Below are 20,679 nucleotides of genomic sequence, written 5' to 3'. Positions count from 1 at the left end.
ACAAACGAGAAGTAACATAAAAAATAGGTCAAGTGATCGAGATATAGATATGGAAATTGACCAAGAACAAACACGAAGAAGAAATAATAAATATGCAAGCCAAGAGGAAAGGGCAGCAGCATTACCAAAAAGGGGATTCACTGATGAAAGTCTGAGGAAAGCACAAGAAGCAAGGAGAAATAATAATACATGTGGAAATTGTGGACAAAGAGGTCACTATGCAAAACAATGTAAAAATGAACGTGTTGAAGGTATTCATAGGACAAGCGCATTTCAAAGAAATATACCAAAATATAACGTATTAGAGGATATGAAAAGTACCAGAGCAAATGCAACTTTTTCACAAATTATAGATATGAGCCCAGAACAAAGAAAAATATATTATGATGGTATGAGAAGGTATCCACAAACAGATTGACTACAAGAATCAATGAACAACATTGAAGCAGAGCATTTAACTGCATTAAGAGGTAAATTAATAATAAACCAAGAATTAAAGGACGTAATGTTTGATACAGGAGCAGCAGTAAATGTAATAACTAGTCAGATAATGGATGAAATGGACCTAAAAATTGAGGAACCGAGTACAGTAAGATGTGTGATGATAAATGAGGATAAATTAGCATCTAGGGGTACCACGACAATATACATACAATTTGGGGATAAAGAAATACCCATTAAGGTTGAAGTAATTGATTCAGGAAAAAACGAAATTGTGTTAGGAAATGGAGTATTAGATATGTTCAAAGCAAATATAGATTACACAGATAAAACAATAATAATTAGAATGAATGATGAAACTATGGATATACCAGTAAAATACACACAAAGGACCATTAAAGGGTTTGAAGAAACATTTGATGAAGAGGAAATATTAGAAGAATTATACCAGGATGAATTGTATAACATATATGAAGATGACCATGAAGGTCAGGAAGATGAAAATTTTAAAGTATAAGTCTTGGTCAGAATGATACTGAAGAGACGATAAAGAAGCACAAAAGTGACCATGAAAAATTTACTGAAAAATTTAAAGTAGGGGACATAACCAATGAACAAAAAGGTAAATTAAAAGTATTAGTAGAAAAATATAAGGATATATTTGAGTACGATGGTGAAAAATATAATAGGACAAACCTAGTAAAACATGAAATCAGATTAAAAGGGGGTACTGAACCAATAGCCCAAAAGAGGTACAAAGAAAATGATGAAAAAGGTAAATTCATCAGAAAAGAGGTTGACGAGATGTTAAAATTGGGAAAAATTAGAGAATCTAGAAGTCCATGGTCTTCACCAGTGACTTTAGCAGGGAAAAAGTCTGGAAATTATAGGTTTTGCATCGATTATAGAAAATTAAATAAAGTTACAATAACAGATGCATATCCATTACCAAGGATTGATGAACAATTAGAAAGGATAAGTTCAGGAAAATGGTTTACCAGTCTAGATTTAGCATCAGGGTTTAATCAGATAGAAATGGCTGAGGAAGATATTGAGAAAACAGCATTCATATGCTCAGCAGGATTATATGAATATAATGTCATGCCATTTGGGTTAACAAATGCACCTGCAAGTTTTCAAAGGTTAATGGATAAAGTATTAAAGGAGTACCTAAATGAATTTGTGATAGTATACATTGATGATATAATGATATATTCGGAAAATTTTGAAGACCACCTAAAACACATAAAGTTAGTGTTAGAAAAATTAAAGGAAGCCAGTTTAATACTAAAGTTAAAGAAATGTATATTTGGAAAAACAGAAATAGAATTTTTAGGACATGTAGTTGGTAAAAATGGATTAAAACCAAGTCCAGGAAAGGTTGAAAAGATACAAAAATTAACAGCACCTATAAATATAAAAGGTGTAAGGTCAATATTGGGGTTATGTACGTATTATAGAAAATTTATTAAAGATTTTTCAAAAATAGTAAAACCAATAACATCTTTATTGAGAAAAGATGAAAAGTTTGAATGGGGCATCAAACAACATGAAGCATTAGAAATATTAAAAAGGAAATTAACCGAAGAACCAGTGTTAAGACAACCAGATTGGTTAAGGAAATTTATATTAATCACAGATGCTTCAGGAATAGGATTAGGGGCAGTGTTAGCTCAAAAAGATGATAAAGGTCAAGAATATGTAATAGAATATGCCAGTAAAAGTTTAAACAGGACAGAACAAAGATGGCCAATAACCGAACAAGAATGTTATGCAATTGTATGGGGAATACAACATTTCCATAAATACTTGATCAATAGAAAATTTGAGGTAGTAACAGACCATGCAGCTTTGAAGGGATTAATGACTGCAAAAGTACCAAAAGGAAAGAGATCAAGATGGGTCATGGAATTGGAACAGTATGATTTTGAAATAACCCATAGACCAGGAAAAGAAAATAAAAATGCAGATGCCTTATCAAGAATAATATAAATAGAGGGGTAAAAGAGTTACTTTTCAAAAATAAAATGGAACAAGTGGTAAGAAATACAAATCATAAAATAAAGGATATAATCGAAAATTTAGAAGGTATAACAAAGGAATTAAACAGGATAAATTATAACTATAAATTCAAAGCCAAAAATTTTGAAGATAGTGAAGAAAGACCATTAATATTGGAAACTCAAGAGGAAATATTACAAATAGAGGTGATATTAAGTAAAGTAAACAAGCTAGAATTATCAGAATTATGTAAAAATGGGACCTAAAATAATAATCATATGTGGAGTTGATGGTACTGGAAAAACATTCATTGTAAATAAACTTATAAAAGAATTTGAAAAAGTAGGACAAAGTGTGAGGTTTAACACCTTTAAAAGGAGAAGAGAGGACAATGATAAGTATAAAATACCAAAGAAAGGTATAGAATGGGAATTCAGGAAGGAAGTTGTCGAACAAATCAACAGGAGAATGGAAGAACATGATAATGAGGATTGGTTAATATTAGATAAAAGTCCCTATAGTGAGTACTTTTATCAACATACACCATCATTCGACAGAGGATACATAACAAGATATGAGAACCACCTATTAGAAAAGGAAGTATTTAGGAACAAAAGGATAATTGATGAATCAATAGTGATATTTTTAGAAAATGAAAAATGTTGGGAAAATTACAAAGGTAGAGAATATTCGAAAAAGGATCAAGGACATAAAACATCATATCCATTATTAGATGAAGAAAGATATATGGAGATGGTGAAATCATTTAAAGAATGTCAAGATATTTACGAAGGAGAAAAATATGCTAATATTAAAATATCGAATAATGACACAGATTGGGAAAGAGTATATAATAAAGTAATAGAATTAGATGGAGATAAACCACCAATAGAGGTTAAAAATGTTGAGATTAAGGATAACATCAGAGTAACTGATGGTAAAAAGCATATTGAGAAAAATGGTAAAAACATCAGAATAATAGAAGACTTTGAAAAGATGGGAGCACTATATTTAGCTCACAGTCATGAATTATCGGCACATATGGGAATCAAAAGTACTTATGATAATTTAAAAGATAAATATTATTGGGAAAATATGCTGAATGATGTTGAAAGATATGTAAGGACATGTGATGAATGTCAAAGAAGAGGAAAACCACAAGGGAAAAATGAATTACACCCAATTAAAGTAGTAGAACCATGGTATCAAATCGGGATTGACTTTGTGGGACCATTGAACACAACAACAAATGGTAATAAATACATCATAGTAGCAATGGATTATTTTACAAAATGGCCAGAAGCCAAAGCAGTAAAAGAAGCAACTGCCAAAGAAGTATCAAAATTTATTTATGAAGACATCATTTGTAGACATGGATGTCCAATGAAAATATTGAGTGATAGAGGAAGTCATTTCAATAATGAAATGATTAAGGAATTAATGGAAAAATTCAAAATTAAATGGAATTTTTCTACAAGTTATCATCCAGAGACAAACGGACTTGTTGAAAGATTCAACCGAACATTAGGTCAAGCATTAGCAAAATTATCAACCAAAGATGATTGGGATCAAAGGATAGCACCCATATTATTTGCTTACCGAAATAAAAAGCATAGTTCAACAAGAATTCGACCATTTTATTTAACATACGGAAGAAATGTACGGACAATAATGGATGAAAATATCAAAGAAATTAACCTAAGTGATAGAATAGTTGGATTATTAGAAGAACTACCAAAAATCCGACATGAAGCCAAAGAACAAATACTGAAATCTCAAACAAAACAAAAAGAGTATCATGACAGAAAAATAATCAAAGAACACACCTTTGGAATTGGAGATAAAATACTACTCTATGATAAAGCCAAAGCACAACAACTATCGGGAAAATTAGAATCAAAATGGTTGGGACCATTTTACATTCATGAAATACTACCGAATGGAGCTTATAGAATTAAAAATATTAAAGGTGTCATCAAGAAGATACCTGTAAATGGAGAATTATTAAAGACTTACCATACACCGATGAGTAAATGATAACTATCATCAATGGACTTAGAAAAATAAAGATAATTTATAATCATGTGAAATAAAATCACATGACATAAAAATAATTTTCGAAAATAGGAAAAACTAATGAAAATTTCCTAAGAAAGACCGAAGTGAAATCCGGTACAGGAAAACCGTAGACTTAACAAACACATGATAAACCGCAGATGTAGACGCAGCAAAAAGGAATATTTAAAATGCAGCTGAGTCAAGTGACAATGCATGTTTGATTTAGTGGTATAATTCGCACCTACCACTTCGAGACACGAGTTCGATTCTTAGAATAAATTTAATGTGGGCATTAAATTTTTATGCGGGGGATAGTTGTAATGCCGTAGTATATCTAGTAAATTTATTAATTGTGAGGCGCAGTATTACATTTAGTCTTAGTGTATAAAATTTTAACTTATTTTTATTTTTATTTTAATTGGACCGAAAAGTCGTTAAACTATTAGTCATGAGAATCAAGGATAATTGGACCGAGAAGTCGTTAAACTAATAATCACATGGATTGAGGTAATTGGTCCGTGATGACCTTAAACTATTAGTCACGAGATTTAAGGATAAATGAAGATCCGTAAGATACTAAATTGGATGAAATCAAGTGATCCGAGGTGTCAAGTGATTAATTTGTTGATCACTGCGTTAATATTATAAATCATAATTCAGGAGTTTATGATGATCAAATGGATACAAAATTAAGATAATGGAAATACTTTAAAACAATGGAAATACTTTAATAATTTAAATCCATGAATCGAGATTATGAATTTAGTTACACAAAAACAAACATAAAAAGGCGTGAAGATCAACTTTTGGAAAAGGGAGAAAAATTAGACGAAATTTGTTTTGTTATTTAATGTTATTAAACCAAGCATATTATTGTATTTATTTATATTATTAATAAAGAGTCATTTTGTTAATACCTGAGGTGGCAAACATAATTCTCTATGGGCTCAGGTGTTACACTGTATTAATCTGATCATCATAATATTCACGTGACAGTCGTGACACGCAAACGTTCTTAAATGATATTTGATGATTGTCGATCAATATTTTATTGATTATTCTTCTCCCTCTAATTCTACTATTTGTTTATATTATAATGTGCAGTTCGCCACTTCTTCTATACATATATAGCTTTGTTTCATTCTTGATAGGTAGTTTTTTCTTTTTTTTGGCTACCTGTTCCTTTATCGGTCGTGGTTTAGGAATAGTCTATATAATTAGAAGTTAGGGTCCGTTCTAGTAATGGATGATAGATTAAATGTAGGACGAGTACCTTCCTATGGAGAGTCATATGTTCTCTGTGATACTCTTTCCAGCTTCACATAAAATAAATAAATAAAGATTGTCGATCAATGACAAGAAATTCTGAAATAACGAATTATAATCAATTTTTATTCTAAACTATTTTAATAAGCAAAAAACTATTTTTTAAAAGGCAATTTCTATTTGTACACGGGGTGTTTAAACACGGGTCATATTAGTAGATTAAAAACGGCATTCAAACCCTCCTTTAATGCCTTAAGTAAACTTGCAGAGCAGGTGAAAATACATATATTTATCTGTAATATAATAAGAATAAAAAATAAAAGAGTATAATGTCGGTAGCATTCAATTTCAAATTAAAAAACAAAAAATTAGTCTATTAAAAATGATATTTATATGACCTGTGTACAAACACCCCGTGTAAACTTAGAAATTTTCTTTTTAAAATATCCTAAATGAAATATTAATGTACTACATATCCAAATTTTCAGAAAATTCATTATATATATATATATATATTTAAAGCTAAATATTATTTATTTTAACGAAAGTCTTAATTATATAATTAGATAATTATGTAAATCTAAAAATTGGCCCACATCTATATCTATCTATATAATTAAAAAAATAGTGTTTTTGATACTAACGTTTAGATTAGCCTGTATAAATTAATTTTGAATTGCTGATTCGTATTCTTTATAGTTAAGACCCTCTTGATCGGCAAGTCAATGTTGTACATCTAATTCAATTCCGGTTAATAAAATTTTTTTCCTCATTTTTTTTTTCTTTTCACCGTTTAGGTTTGGTTTTTTTTCCAAAACCGAAAATTATTAATATTTTTTTTTTTTTTTGGTCTTTTTTTTAGACCATATTATTAATTTTTTAAAAATTTTTTTTTGGTCTTTTTGGACCGAATTATTATTGTCCTTTTTTTTCAGAATTTTTTTCGGTACTTATTTTTTTTTAAAACTGATTTCTTTCTTATACTTCCAAATTTTTTTTTCTTTTTTTTTTCAGTTGACTTTTTCCAATCCGAAAATTTTTCCCTTTCTTTTTTCGGGTTGGCTTATTTTCGAATACATTCTTTAGGTTTAGACCGGTGATCAGATCAATGTTGCGGCGACACGGAAATTGCCTTTTTTCCCGATTCTTATTATTAATAATAATATTGTTTTTTTTATCAAGCTCAATAATAGACTAACATAATTACTTATTTATTTATTTTTTGTAACAATATTAAGATATTTTTTTTCTAGAGGATAAAAAAAAAAGATTTTTTTCGTAACAATATAACAACAAACTACTTATACAAAATTGTTTTTGTAATGAATTTGTAAATTTCACAGTACTGCAACATTTGTTTCGTGTGATAAATAAAATTTGCATTTAATAATAATATTTCATATACTGTATTAGAAATAATGGTAAATATTTTTATAACCTTTATTTACTTTATAAACTATTGGCTTATTTTTTTATCCAGTATCATTAAACATATCTGATATAGGCGCCTGTAATAAACCATATGATTGATGATCTACAATCACGTTAATTAAATTTTACTACGCCATTATCATATGTAACAAATATATTTTTTGCTAATTTTTAATAATCTGTTATTTCAATTCATTATTTTTTTCTTTTTTTTTCTTTTTTGAATTTTATATGTGCTTGCAAAAATATCCTTCCATTTTAAAGGATTTCAGGATTTTATGTTTTTATTCAGTATTATCATAAATATCAATTACATATAATAATATTAATTTTATTTATCTTCATTGATCTTTCAAATTCTTTTTGCCGTTTTCTTTAACAACATTTTGATATTATTCACTATTATTGTCTTTTTCTTGTTTCTTTATTAATTTCATTGTTTTGAACTTCGCTAAAATATTTAATGATTTTAATTGATTAACTATATGTAAAGGATTTTGAGTGAATTAAAAAACCTCCTTTAAGAATAACGGTCTTAGACCGGCCGATCCTAGGACTTTGTAAGACCGGACCGTGGTCCTTTTTTTTTTTAGTACCGGTCCTAGGACCGATACAGTCCTCATACAGCATGTCTTTATATTGAAAATTTTATATTTACTAAATAAAGTTTTATAACTATTGCACAACTTGCAAAAAATTATAAAGACCTACTGGCGTTTTTTATTAAAAACTTAAAGTAAACCTTTGACACTTCAAGCCTAAAAATTTAAACGGTCTTTATGGTTCCACATTTTATGTCACGTGACGCGAGACCGAAAGACTGCGGTCCTACGTTAAGACGGACTGGTCCGTTTTTTTGAGGTGTAGGACCGTTAGGACCGTGGTCTTTCAGGACCGTTAAGCATCTTTATTTAATAATGAGTAATTTTTCGTTAAATATAAAAGAATGGAAAGAATAATTACTTATTTAATCTGAATCATAAATTTTTGTCTTAAAATTCAACTTAAAAAACTGAAAAAATAAAAATATTTTTCTTTTTCGAGTAATTGAAAAAAAATAAATCAATTTTTTTTTTTGGTGAAAAAAATTTTATATAAGGACCAGAAAAATAGGGATGTTTTCTTAAAGTCAGCTTTGTTGATGCGATCTGCTGCGGCCGTAATGCATAACTTTCCGTTCACTGCCGGAATAGATCAGGCGCAGGCATATCACGCGTTTCCATGTTATACAATTCAAATTGTTTATAATTTTTTTATTAAAGTAAAAAAAAAAAATTTATACTTTTAGTAAAATTGATTTCATTTGATTTCATGTTTACCAATGAAAATATATACCGGCCAAATTACACAATTTTCCAACTTTCATTTTTAATTCAAGATTATTTTATTTCACTTTCAAATTTTAAAGAGCACTTGATATACTGCAAACACGTGATCATCAACATAAACTCTACTAGAAATTGTTCATTTCCCTAGCCAAGAATTAAGTCATTAAATTAATGGCCGCCCCTGAACTCCCTTTTAATCGCAAATCCAAACGTCAGAAATCTGAGAAATCAAAAGAAAAAATTATCCTCCGGACCTACGAAAGAAAAAAAGAAATCTTCATCTTCGAGTAAAAAGGACTCACGCGACAAAACCAAAGCTCCAAGTCGACGTCTTTGTACCTTAAATTTATTCTACCAGTCTCTTAAAATAAAATAAAATCCATTTTGGCAAAAATCATACGTGATCTGGACTCAAAATTTTCCTTAACGCACGATTGGCAAATGGATTAATATATGAATATGAGTGTATTTTGACGAACATCAGCACAAACTCATAATAATATATCATCGTAAAGTATTATACTTTTGGCAGCTATTAATCCGTCGTACTAATTCCAGTATTAAATATCTAACCTTTAGATTAATCCATAACAATCCTGATTTTTATTGATAACGAAAATTTAACATTCCTTAGGATATAAACTATATTATCACTCAAAAATTAAAATAATCATTACGCGCGTTTAATATTAACGATTGAAAGTTTTATCTTTATTCAGCTATTTTTATTGACAAGTAATTTGTTATAATTATAACCAATATAAAATAACAACTTTGTTTTATCGTACAAATATAATTTCGTAGATTTCTACTAAAATATATAAAATATGAACTGATAAAATATATGAAGAAAATAAAATTGTTAAAGCCACCTGGCAAATGACCACGGAACATTTGATAATTTGAAATGAATATGGGATAAAACATAAAGTATAAATTTACACTTGAAATTCGAAAGTAGTCTGATTCATAGGATTTCGCTTTTATCTAATTTTCATACATATATTGTTGAAAAGTTTATGATGTCGTTGATTTAAGAAACTTCTCAATTTTGTCATGAACGTTAACACTAGAACTTTATTTCAATAAGATGTCTTTACGGTAATTCAGATGGTGATTGCATATAATTTTCTTTTAATTCAGTTGTTGGCATTGATGCAGGTGGCAGTAAAGTGAGTAAACAAACTTCAGTAAATTGAATTCTGATAAATAACTTAAATATCATCGTTTTAAAAAAAAATCCAATAAAAGTAAGAATTTTCACATTTTCGGCGGATATAAAAATTGAACTTGAATGCATAAATATTAGTATTTTATGATTATTATATAGTTTGCGAGTTATGAGAGTGATTTAGAAGTTTTAAAGTATTGTAAAGTTTTAATAGGTTAATGTTCGTAGGGCTTTTATAATATTTGTGAATATTTTTGTTGTTAAGTTATAAGACTATACAAGATCACTCACTGTATTTGATCGACTTCAGTTGGACAAAAATTTTCAGCAAGGAGACGACGCATTGAAAAAACAAAAAAAAAAAAGAAATAATTTGTTCGTATCGACCAAGTGTTATCATTTATAACTGTTATTTAAAACAGCTCGCTCAACACGCTTAGAAAATATTTCATCATCAGCCGTTTATACTGTACTTACTGGATATTATAAACAGAATGATAATGAATTTTTAAATAAACGATATACAACAGGACCCAGAAATATATATAAAGGGTCAGGTTTGAGTTTGCGTATTTTGAACTAAAAAAATCATGAAAATCTTTCCTTTTTTGGATAATTTTTGATAATTCCAGTCAGAATTTTATTTCCTATTATAGTAACCGACTGACATTATCATAATTCCGGCCCTGAAAAAATGCGTACAGCTCATGGTAAAAAATTTTTTTCATCACCTGACCCCTATATATATATTTCTTGGTCCTTATACAACCAATACATACCAAGTCAAATTTCTAACGAAACAACTTTATATCGAAGAATATTTAATAAAGTACGGCCACAATATCAAAAGCTTTATTAACCGAAATTGAATTGGTGAGTATCATTCCATCCATTGGTACAGTGTAAAAGATGATATGTAGTATTCAAAAAAAAAAATAATTTCATATAAGATTATGGAAACCATATTTTGTGTTTGTCTTAATCAAATATAAACACAAAGTTTTCATTTAATTATCATGGTATCTGGTGACAAAACATTGGATAGTGGCTTATAAGTGGCTTTAGTACTATTAATACATGATTATGAAAATCAAGGATTTTCTGTAACTGGAGAAGTTCGCGTTCAAATCTCTTATGAAAAAATTAAATATTTTCTGCAAAAACATTCTTATTTTACACAATTATCTCTATATTACCACATGATAAAAGTTTATGGCTTGTGTTCATAAAAGCACCAAAAATTTAAAAATCTTGTTTATTATGCATTAGATTTACATTATATGTTTATTGATGACAAATACTTATGATACTAATGATTAATTAAAATAAGCCGGGGGGCTTATAAGTGGCTTACATATTACATTTATTTTTTAATTTTATTGTAATTTACTTTGTTTTGAAAATAAAAATATAATTTTTTTATTAAAAATAAATAATATTGAAAGATTTTTTAGGAGTAAAACTATCAAGTTTTGAAAAGACTTTTTTATTTAATATAATTAAAAAAATTATCTTTTTTATTACAACTTATATAAATATTAATTAAACAATATAAAGATTTGACGTCAAATTTGTTAAATTGTATATTCAACTTATTTTACTAGAAAAAAACAAACAAACAATAATCATGAGAAATATTCAAATAAATGTTTATTTGCTTTTTTTAAAATGTGAAATTTTTTCTCTGAAAAGGTTGTACAAAATAAATCTGACCAATAAAATTTATCATGTCATGTTACCGAAAATTTTTCTCAAATATTTAACGTTAAATCAAGAAATCAAGAAATCTTAAATAAAATTTTGATACACGATACACTTAAAAAAAAAGTTTATGTGTAGTCATGCAAAAATTGTAGTTTCATTTATTTTTTCAAATTTCAACATACACATAGACTGAATTTTTCTTTATTCCGTTAATAATACAATAAGTGCAAAATTACACGCTCTTTTTTAAAATTATCAGTTAAAATAATTTTGTTCATGTTTGAAAAGAGAACTTTCTCAAATATTTTATAATTGAGTATTGCTAAAGATCATAATGCTGGTGCTCGCCTTGTTGTTTCAATAATTACAGTACTGTATGCGGAAAATACTCCCTACGAAGTTTCACAATTATGAAAAAGTAATTCTTTAAATTTAAATTCCCATTTCCACGCGCAGTAGTAATAAAATATAAAGAATCTTTTTTTTTCCGGTGCATTTACGCAAGATAACTGACTAGAGATGGGAAAACTTGAGAAAGGAGCAGCTCGAGTATGGTTTTGGAGTCAGCTTATGGTTCCCAGCTTGGTTCGGTTCAAACCGACTCAAACCGACTTGAACAAACTTGAACCGACTTTGAACCGACTTGACCGACTTGAACCATTTTATCACGTTACATTACACAAATTTCCAAAAAAGGAAAATGTCACCTGCGAAAAATTTGAAAAATCATGTTGTACTGTATTCCGAAAAAGGAAACCCCCGTGCCGATCACTTAATTCCGGCCGGAATTAAGGATTTATTAAAGCCGGTTAGTGTTACAAAAAACTTAGTTTGAGTCACTTTAAGTCGGTTTGAGTCGCTTGAGTCGGTTTGAGCTGCTTGAACCGCTCAAGTTGGTTTGAGTCAGTTTGAGCTGCTTGAACCGCTCAAGTTGGTTTGAGTCGGTTTGAGCAGTTCAAGTTATACTTGCCACCCATATTAAATGGGATAGGAGAATCCCCTATCCCATCCCATCCCATATCCCATCCCTTTTGCCAAAATCCCCTCCCATTTGCCAAAATCCCATCCCAATCCCAAATCCCAATCCCACCCATATCCCATATCCCTTATCCCATCCCAGGGACGATGATTTTTTGTGATCACAGAATTTCACAGAAAATCACAAAATTTGGCTATAAAATGTTGATAATTTTCAAGTTTTTGGCCTGATTTAGGATTTGAAATTATTATAATTCCGGCAGACACTAAATTTGGCCAGAATTTACGAATCGTAATGTTGGCCAACCTTGCATAATTCTGGCCAAATCACAAAATTTCACAAAATTTACTTTTATCACACACAAAATTTACTTTATACCGCCGCAAAAAATCATCGTCCCTGTCCCATCCCTTATCCCAAATAATCTCATTGGTCAATTATCACGTGACGTTACACAAATTTCCAAAAAAGGAAATTTTGCTTCCCGCAAAAATTGAGAGATTTTGGTTTCACAAGTATTCCAAAAAAGGAAATTTTTACGCCGATCATATAATTCTGGCCAGCATTGCATCCATTACCAGAATATGAGCAAAATTAAGATCCCGAACAGATTTACGAAGTTTATATTTTAACTCCGGCCGGAATTACAAATTATAAAGGTTTAAATCCTTATCCTACAAACCCAATTTTTAAGAGATTTACTGATCAGATTTTAATGAAATTTATATCTTTGGATTCGTCTTGATGCAAGGAATTAAATGGTAGTGAAATCATATTTCTAAAATTAATATTGACTGATTTATTATAAAAAATGTATTTTTATACTATATATTATTTGAAAGTAACATGTTAGCAGTTAGTATTCAGTAATATATTGATTATTTTATTTGAATTAATAATTTTGATGATATCTGCTGATATTGTTTTTTTAGATTAACAGTAAATTAATTCCTGGTTTGTAAATATTATTTTATTAAATATTTATGCAATAATAATAATATCTATCAAATTATATATATTAGAAATAAATAATCAAACTTTTTTTGATGAATTAATAGATAGGTTTAAGTTAATTCAAAGTTAAATTGTAATAAAAAATATAAAATAATAAATTGAATAAATATATTTTAAAAACTTTTTATATTAAAAGTAACCAATTATTGCTTGCTTTATACATGTTATTTAATAATATATATTATAAAATACATTTTTTATAATAACTTATTCAATATTAATGTTGGGAATATAATTTCACTGCCATTAAATTCCTTGCATCGAGACAAATCCAATGATATAAATTTCATTAAAATCTGATCGGTAAATCTCTTAAAAATTGGGTATGTAAGATAAGGATTTAAACTAAATTCTGACCTGAATTAACATTAGACTTCGAAAACTAAAACATTACGGCCGGAATTATGTGATCGGCATAGAAATTTCCTTTTTTGGAATACTTGTGAAACCAAATCTGCCCATTTTTTGCGGGAGGCAAAATTTCCTTTTTTGGAGGTCGTCTAAAGCAGGGGCAAATCACGTGACTTCGAAAAAAATTGTTTTCATAAAATAAAACTTTTCACCATATATTCAACCATTCTAAACACACATTCTAAATGCATTTTTGCCTGCTCTGCAAGTTTACTTAGAGCGCAGAGTAGGGTTTTGAATGCTGTTTTTGATTTATTTGACTTTTTCAATTTCGTTATCCATTTTTGGATATGATCGGCAAAGTTTTGTTCATTCATATGTAAAGTCAAAAACAATATTCATAATCCACTTTTTTTCCTTAAGTAAACTTGCAAAGCAGATAAAAATACGCTTATATTATGATTTTAAAGTTTCTATTAATCTTTCTTTATAAAAAATTAATCTAATTAAAATTACACCGAATCACGTGATTTGCCCCCGCTTTAGACGACCTCCTTTTTTGGAAGTTTGTGTAACGTCACGTGATAATTGGCCAATTGGAGAAATGTTACACAAGTATTTGGGATTTGGGATGGGATGGGATTTGGGATTGGGATTTGGGATGGGATGGGATATGGGATGGGAGGGGAGGGGAGAGGAGGGGAGGGGATGGGATTTTAAATGGGCGGCAAGTATAGTTCAAGTCGGTTTAAGTCGGTTTAGACTGAGCCGCTCCAAGTCAGTTTAACGGCTCTATTGGGCCGGAGTTGAACCGATGAGCTACTTCCCATCTCTATAACTGACATTATGAAAAATATCAAGCGTTATTATCTAAAAAAAAATGAAATTAATAGTAAATTTGCTAAATTCAATTCACGTGATGACTAGTTCACGTGATGCTGCTATGGCAGATAATGGTGACGTCAATGACCACAAATAATTTCTAAGAAGCATGCCATAATGATTTTGGAAGAATAAAATCTGAATTCAGTGCCACGAAAAAGTTAGTAGTTAGTACATCAATACAGGCTGAACTAGCATTACTCCGAAATGAAGTCATGCAAACTTCAGACCGAGATTATGGCTAACTAATAATCCAAAGCTTCAAACTGATCACGTGGAAGTACCAGTAGCTATCCATCGTCCGATTGAAATTAGTATTCGTTTTAAGGAAGTTATTAATTCAAATAAAGAGGAAGGGGATACTATGGATTATGTATTTAAAACAGTGAGATGCGAAATTCACCAACTCACTCACTGGAAAAAAGATTGGGAGAGAAACTGTGAAAAGCTTTTATTATGATGGATGGAGGGGATCCAAAATTTAGCGCTGTAAAGTTAATTAATAAATGAATAGAAAGTAAAGAAAAATAGTTATTTTTGATAATAATAAAGTCTATTTAAAATTTTATCCAATCTAATAACAATAATTCTGGCCAAATTTATAAATGTCGGTCGGAATTAAGAATCTTATGACAAAGTCATTGGCAAATGACAAATGACTTATGACAAATCAAGTCATATAGGTCATATGATAGCTCGGATTCCATGTAATGATGGGTCCGGGATTATTACAAATGATTACAAATCAAAAAATTCCAGATGTTGATTAATCGGACCCGCAGAATCAATGGAACTAGGGGAGAAAATTAGTATAGCCGGTTTAGCGCTAATAATATTACAATACAAATAAAAGTTTTTTAACCAAATAAGATTTACAAATTAAAAACATTCAGTTGCTCATTTTGGAAGCGATGGCACTTCTGTTATGACAGGTTAATTAAAATAGAAATAATTTAATAGTTAACTGTATTGATTACTTTTTTTTTTATTTAGGAAAAATTAATAGTGTAGTGGCACAATTAAAGAAGAAAAATCTATTAATGACTTCTGTTCATTGTATTGCTCATAGACTTCATTTAGCTGGCCAAGATGTTGCGAAAGAAGTGGTATATTTTAAAGAATATGTCAATATGAAGCTATTTGCAAACAATTATAGGATCATACAAACGAATGCAAAACCTGAAGCTTATGCAAGATATTAATGATCCACAATATTGAATACAGTCAACTCTTCTTATAACGAATTTTGATATAACGAATTTTACAATATAACGGATCTTCAGTATGGTACAGATTTTAACATATGAAAAAAATCTCATTATACCGAATTTTACTAATTAAATGCTGTATACCGTTTAACGAAGTAAATTTTATAAACCGTATATGAAAAATGCCCCTTTTAATAACGAATTTTCTTTTATACCGAATTTTTTTTCAATATAATGAAGATATTTTGTGTAACTTGCGTTTTTGCATTATAAGATACAATTATTATACGACAATATACCATAATACACAAAAATTTTCCGGGTTATACCAGATTTTCCCATCATATTAACGAATATTCCTATAACGAAGGCCTGATCGCCAACTTCGTTATATTAAGAGTTGACTGTATTATTAATACCCGATGGTTATCTATGTCAAATGTTGTACATAATCTCCATCAAGTTATTTTCTGTTATCGATGCTCTTAATGATGATGCAATCAATGCAGAAAATCCTAAAGATAGAATCTGGGCTACTCAATTAATTAATAATCTCGATACAGAATTTATTATATCAACGATGCTCTTAGCAGATTTAATGTACATTTTATCAAAGATGATCAACGCGATTATATAGATCTTTCAGAATTGAAACATTCTTTAGAAACAACAATTTCAGCTATCAAAGAATAATTTATTGGAACTGAAGAAGTTTTTTCAATATATGGAACTATTTTATATAAATATATGGTAAAAAAATATCGATCCTGTAAATTTACCTTCTTTTATTTTAAAATCTGAAGCAATTATTAATGCTCCAAAAAATCGATTTCCGGATTCAGAAATTTATAATTCACTAGAATTTTTGATCCCAAATTTCTACCTCAAAGAGAAAGTGATATTGCATATTGTGGCGATAGTAAAATTTTAGCAGAATATTTTGTAAATGATCGTTTTTCAACTACTACTGGCGAGAATTTCTCTGCATATTTTAATGAAACAGAATTAAATCAAAAATGGGAATCGTTAAGCAAATAATGAAATCAATCCGTGATTTTGATTTTGTTAAGGGATGGGAGCATATTTGGAACACGAAACCTCATTTTATTAGTGATTATCCGTTAATTTCTAAGCTTGTTAAACTAGCCTATTAAATAATTCCTCTTTCTAATGCCCATGATGAACGGGTAAAAAATCGGATGAACTATGACACGTTGAATATACATTTAATGATATTTGCAAACCAAACGGACCTAATGATTTTCATAATTTTGATTGGAATAACACGGGTAAATCAATATGTGTGGTGAGCTAATGAATAGAAATATTCATATCTTGAACATTTTTATAATTTTTTTATGGATTTTATAATTTTATTCATAATTCATTAATATGTAATTAATATAATATTCAATTAATAAAGAACATTCAATTTTATAAGAAAATAAAAGCATTGTATAACTATAATTATTACATTGCACCTCTTTTTTAAAAAGAACTTAGTAATTAAATTTACATAATACGGAGATAAAATTTTTTGCGCATCGTTAAAAAATTATTCGTGTCGCTTTGCGGCATTTGCGTACTACCGCACCCATACGGTGTGCGCCATCCGCATGTTTAAGTTTGAAAATCACACGCTGCTCATGTATCCATATTATATAATAAATAATTCAAAATGTTTTCGCTTGATTCTTAAATAAGTGCATTGAACTAATTTATTATTAATGAAATAATAGGTACAACGAAGAGAAATAATAATAAAAACAACATTTATATCATGGCATAGAAAATATTTATTAAAAATTTTAATGATGCCGTTTGTTACGTTAACCTTTAGGCAACAATTCCTGTTCCATGCATTATATGCTCATAAGGTATCAATTTATTCACAATCGTTCCATGTTTGATATTTTTTGTTCTTTTACAACCACAAAATTCTGACAACTAAAAAATCTTGACAGCCAAACTAATTCTTGAAGTTTTTTTTTTTAAAAAAATAAGCCAATTAAGCGTATAATTTTAAAAATGTTATGGTGCAGTAACGGGTCGTAATTTATCACATACTGTATATTAAATTATTTCTAAACACAAATCATTAATAAATTTTATTAATATTAACGAAATTGATCATAATGCTGGTGGAAATAGTGATCATCGCGAACTACATATTTCTCGTCCTATTTTCCATAAATATAAGTTTCTTTAAACCATTGAGCTACATCCGCTTTACTAGGAGGTATTCTCGGTTTTAAAATATTAATTAAACGCAGTTATGAAGGTAAAATGAAAGGTAAATAAACGCCATAGCATAAGAATGAAATGTTCATCAATTGTTTTTCTAAAATTAGAAATAACTCAATTAAAAATTAACCAATCTCAAATTTATCCGGTTGAATCTCAATCAGGATTTTGGCGTTATTAAGATGTTAGACGATTGCTATTATTAACGGGATTGGCTTAGAAGTTAGAATCTTGTCAAATTTTCATAACTTGAGATTTGATGGATTATGCCTTAATTAGATTATCATTTAATTTGAAAAATTATATTTCATATAAAACATTACTTTTTTTATAAAAATTACATATATTATTATTTTTTTGAACAAGTTTTAATATAATTTATTATTAATAATTAGTAAACTAGGAAGCGGAAACCGTTATTTTTTTTTTATTAAAGAAATTATATGAATTGGCTACAAGTAAGCAAATGCAAATACATGAAATTCATTATATTAAACTGCCTAAATCTTCACGCACAATCGCGGGCATATTCTCTTCGGGGCAACCTTTATAAAGTCCGAGGTGCCATTTAAAGTCTTATTGCTGATACATCATCACGTGTCGGATGGACATGTCGTCATCAAGCGTAGAAGTATATATTCCTTTGTTACATTTCGGACTAATCAGGTAATTAACGTACATTTGTGAAATATTATTTTTACAAACCCAATTGGTTCGGAGTTCGGGTTTGTTATATAAATTTAGTTCCATTCATAAATTTTAGGGGGTTTTTGTTTCTTTTATTTTGTACTTCTGTAATTATATATTCCCAGGCTTCTAGTTATAACAGATTATTAAACGTTTTTTCTTTATTTATTGAATAAATAATGCCTGAACTTAACAAAGATATTCTTTTTTTAATTTTTGAAGAATTAAAAAAAGATTCCAAATCTCTCTTTTCATGCCTAATGGTTAATAGGCTTTGGTGCGAAACTGTTATTCCAATCTTATGGAAAAACCCTTGGTGCTATAATATTAATTATCGTAATAAAAATTCATTATACTCTTTTATCATTTCCTATCTATCAGATGATATTAAAGAATCTCTAATAAGTCAAGAAATCTTCTTACCTCCTATTTTACATCAACCTCTTTTATTTGATTACTTATCTTTTTGCAGAAGTATAGATGTAGACATATTGAATGATATAATTTCTATAGGAACTTCAGAATCATATAATCAATTTCTTTTACAACTAGAAATTTACAATCTTTTAATGAGGAAATGTTCTCAATTTAAGTATATTAATATTAGATCACTTCAGCATCAAATATTTTACTTTCCAGGAGCTAAGACTCGACTTGAATCACTTTGCGAATTAGAATGTGATACATATATTGATTCTTCATACTTTCATGGATTAGCCCGTATTTGTCAAAATATACAAAGACTTATTATTATAAACAGAAAAATGAAAATTAATCATGGATTAGTCAAATTAATTGAAAATCAAAGAAATCTAAAATATTTTGAGTTGAAGGATGATTTTGACGATGAAGATTTTATAGAAGATCCTTATAAAGAAATTTTTCTTGCATTAGCACAAAAAGCTGACGCTCTTAATCACTTAATATTGTTCCTTGATTTTATTGATTGTTATGAACACACAATCATACAAGATGTACTTACAAAACTTCATAAATTAAAAACGTTAATAATTAATAATGTTTATGTTTATTTTTCTGAAATCCAATTAAAAATGTTGGTATATCATGAACTTGAGGCCTTTAATATTGATTTCACTTCGTTAAATGAAGCTTCTGCTATAATTGAAAATAGTGGAGGACATCTCAGAGGAATTTTATTAAGATATATTGATTACGGATATTGGTATGATAACCTTGGTGAAGATTCTCTTAATTTTATTTGTAAAGTCCATCAAAATTGTCCTTCAGTTGAATATTTATCATTACTATTTCTATCAACAGCGGATCATTTCACTGAATTTGAAACGTTATTAAAAAGTTGTCAAACTTTGAAATCATTATTATTAAGTATACCAAGTATTAATAAAGAAGAAACTGGAGAAAAATTATTAAAAATATTGATTAGATCAGCACCGAAAAACCTAAGAGAAATTAGATTTTTTAAAGAATTTCAATTTTCTTTGAAAAATTTGGAGACATTCTTTAAAAATTGGAAGGACCGGCCTGCACTTACTATACTTACATCTGATCCTATATATAAGGGAGATGACTATATGAAATTGATCGATAAATATAAAGAAAATGGAGTAATTAGAGAATTTAGGTGTGATCCTGGAAGAAATAATATATACTATTAAATTTAAAGTAAAATAGCTCAGTCATAATTTATCACATATCATATGTTTATATTTATTAAATATGTTTGTATTATTTCTTTGCGTTGTATGTAATATTAAGTTTGTAAGAATCGTATTATAAGTTACAAATAAAAAATGTTTACCAGAATTTTATCTATATATATATACGTAAAATTGAGAATTTGAACTTTTTGCGATAAAGCTTAATATTCCATTAACAATTCTATATTTTGGAATAATAACTATATATAAATATTCATATCGAATGTATAATGTA

General features: G+C 28.6%; 3 protein-coding genes across 3 annotated transcripts; all 3 read left to right on the top strand.

The window, feature by feature from the left end:
- Window positions 1-2,468: 2,468 nt before the first annotated feature.
- On the top strand, window positions 2,469-2,708 carry OCT59_026546 (uncharacterized protein; the record flags this gene model as incomplete). Its single annotated transcript, XM_066143227.1, has 1 exon — window positions 2,469-2,708. One exon carries the CDS (start codon window positions 2,469-2,471, stop codon window positions 2,706-2,708), a length of 240 nt encoding a protein of 79 aa, XP_065992765.1.
- A 12,843-nt stretch (window positions 2,709-15,551) lies between these two features.
- Window positions 15,552-15,828, top strand: OCT59_026545 (uncharacterized protein; the record flags this gene model as incomplete). Its single annotated transcript, XM_066143226.1, has 2 exons — window positions 15,552-15,558; window positions 15,620-15,828. The coding sequence occupies 2 exons, from the start codon at window positions 15,552-15,554 to the stop codon at window positions 15,826-15,828; spliced, it is 216 nt and encodes a 71-aa protein (XP_065992764.1).
- A 3,116-nt stretch (window positions 15,829-18,944) lies between these two features.
- Window positions 18,945-20,402, top strand: OCT59_026544 (uncharacterized protein; the record flags this gene model as incomplete). Its single annotated transcript, XM_066143224.1, has 1 exon — window positions 18,945-20,402. One exon carries the CDS (start codon window positions 18,945-18,947, stop codon window positions 20,400-20,402), a length of 1,458 nt encoding a protein of 485 aa, XP_065992763.1.
- Between the last annotated feature and the right edge of the window lie 277 nt (window positions 20,403-20,679).

Source organism: Rhizophagus irregularis, chromosome 6 (assembly GCF_026210795.1).
Source record: "Rhizophagus irregularis chromosome 6, complete sequence".
Lineage (NCBI taxonomy): Eukaryota > Fungi > Glomeromycota > Glomeromycetes > Glomerales > Glomeraceae > Rhizophagus > Rhizophagus irregularis.
Note: the sequence above shows the minus strand (reverse complement) of the source record. Positions and strands in the feature narration are given on the sequence as shown.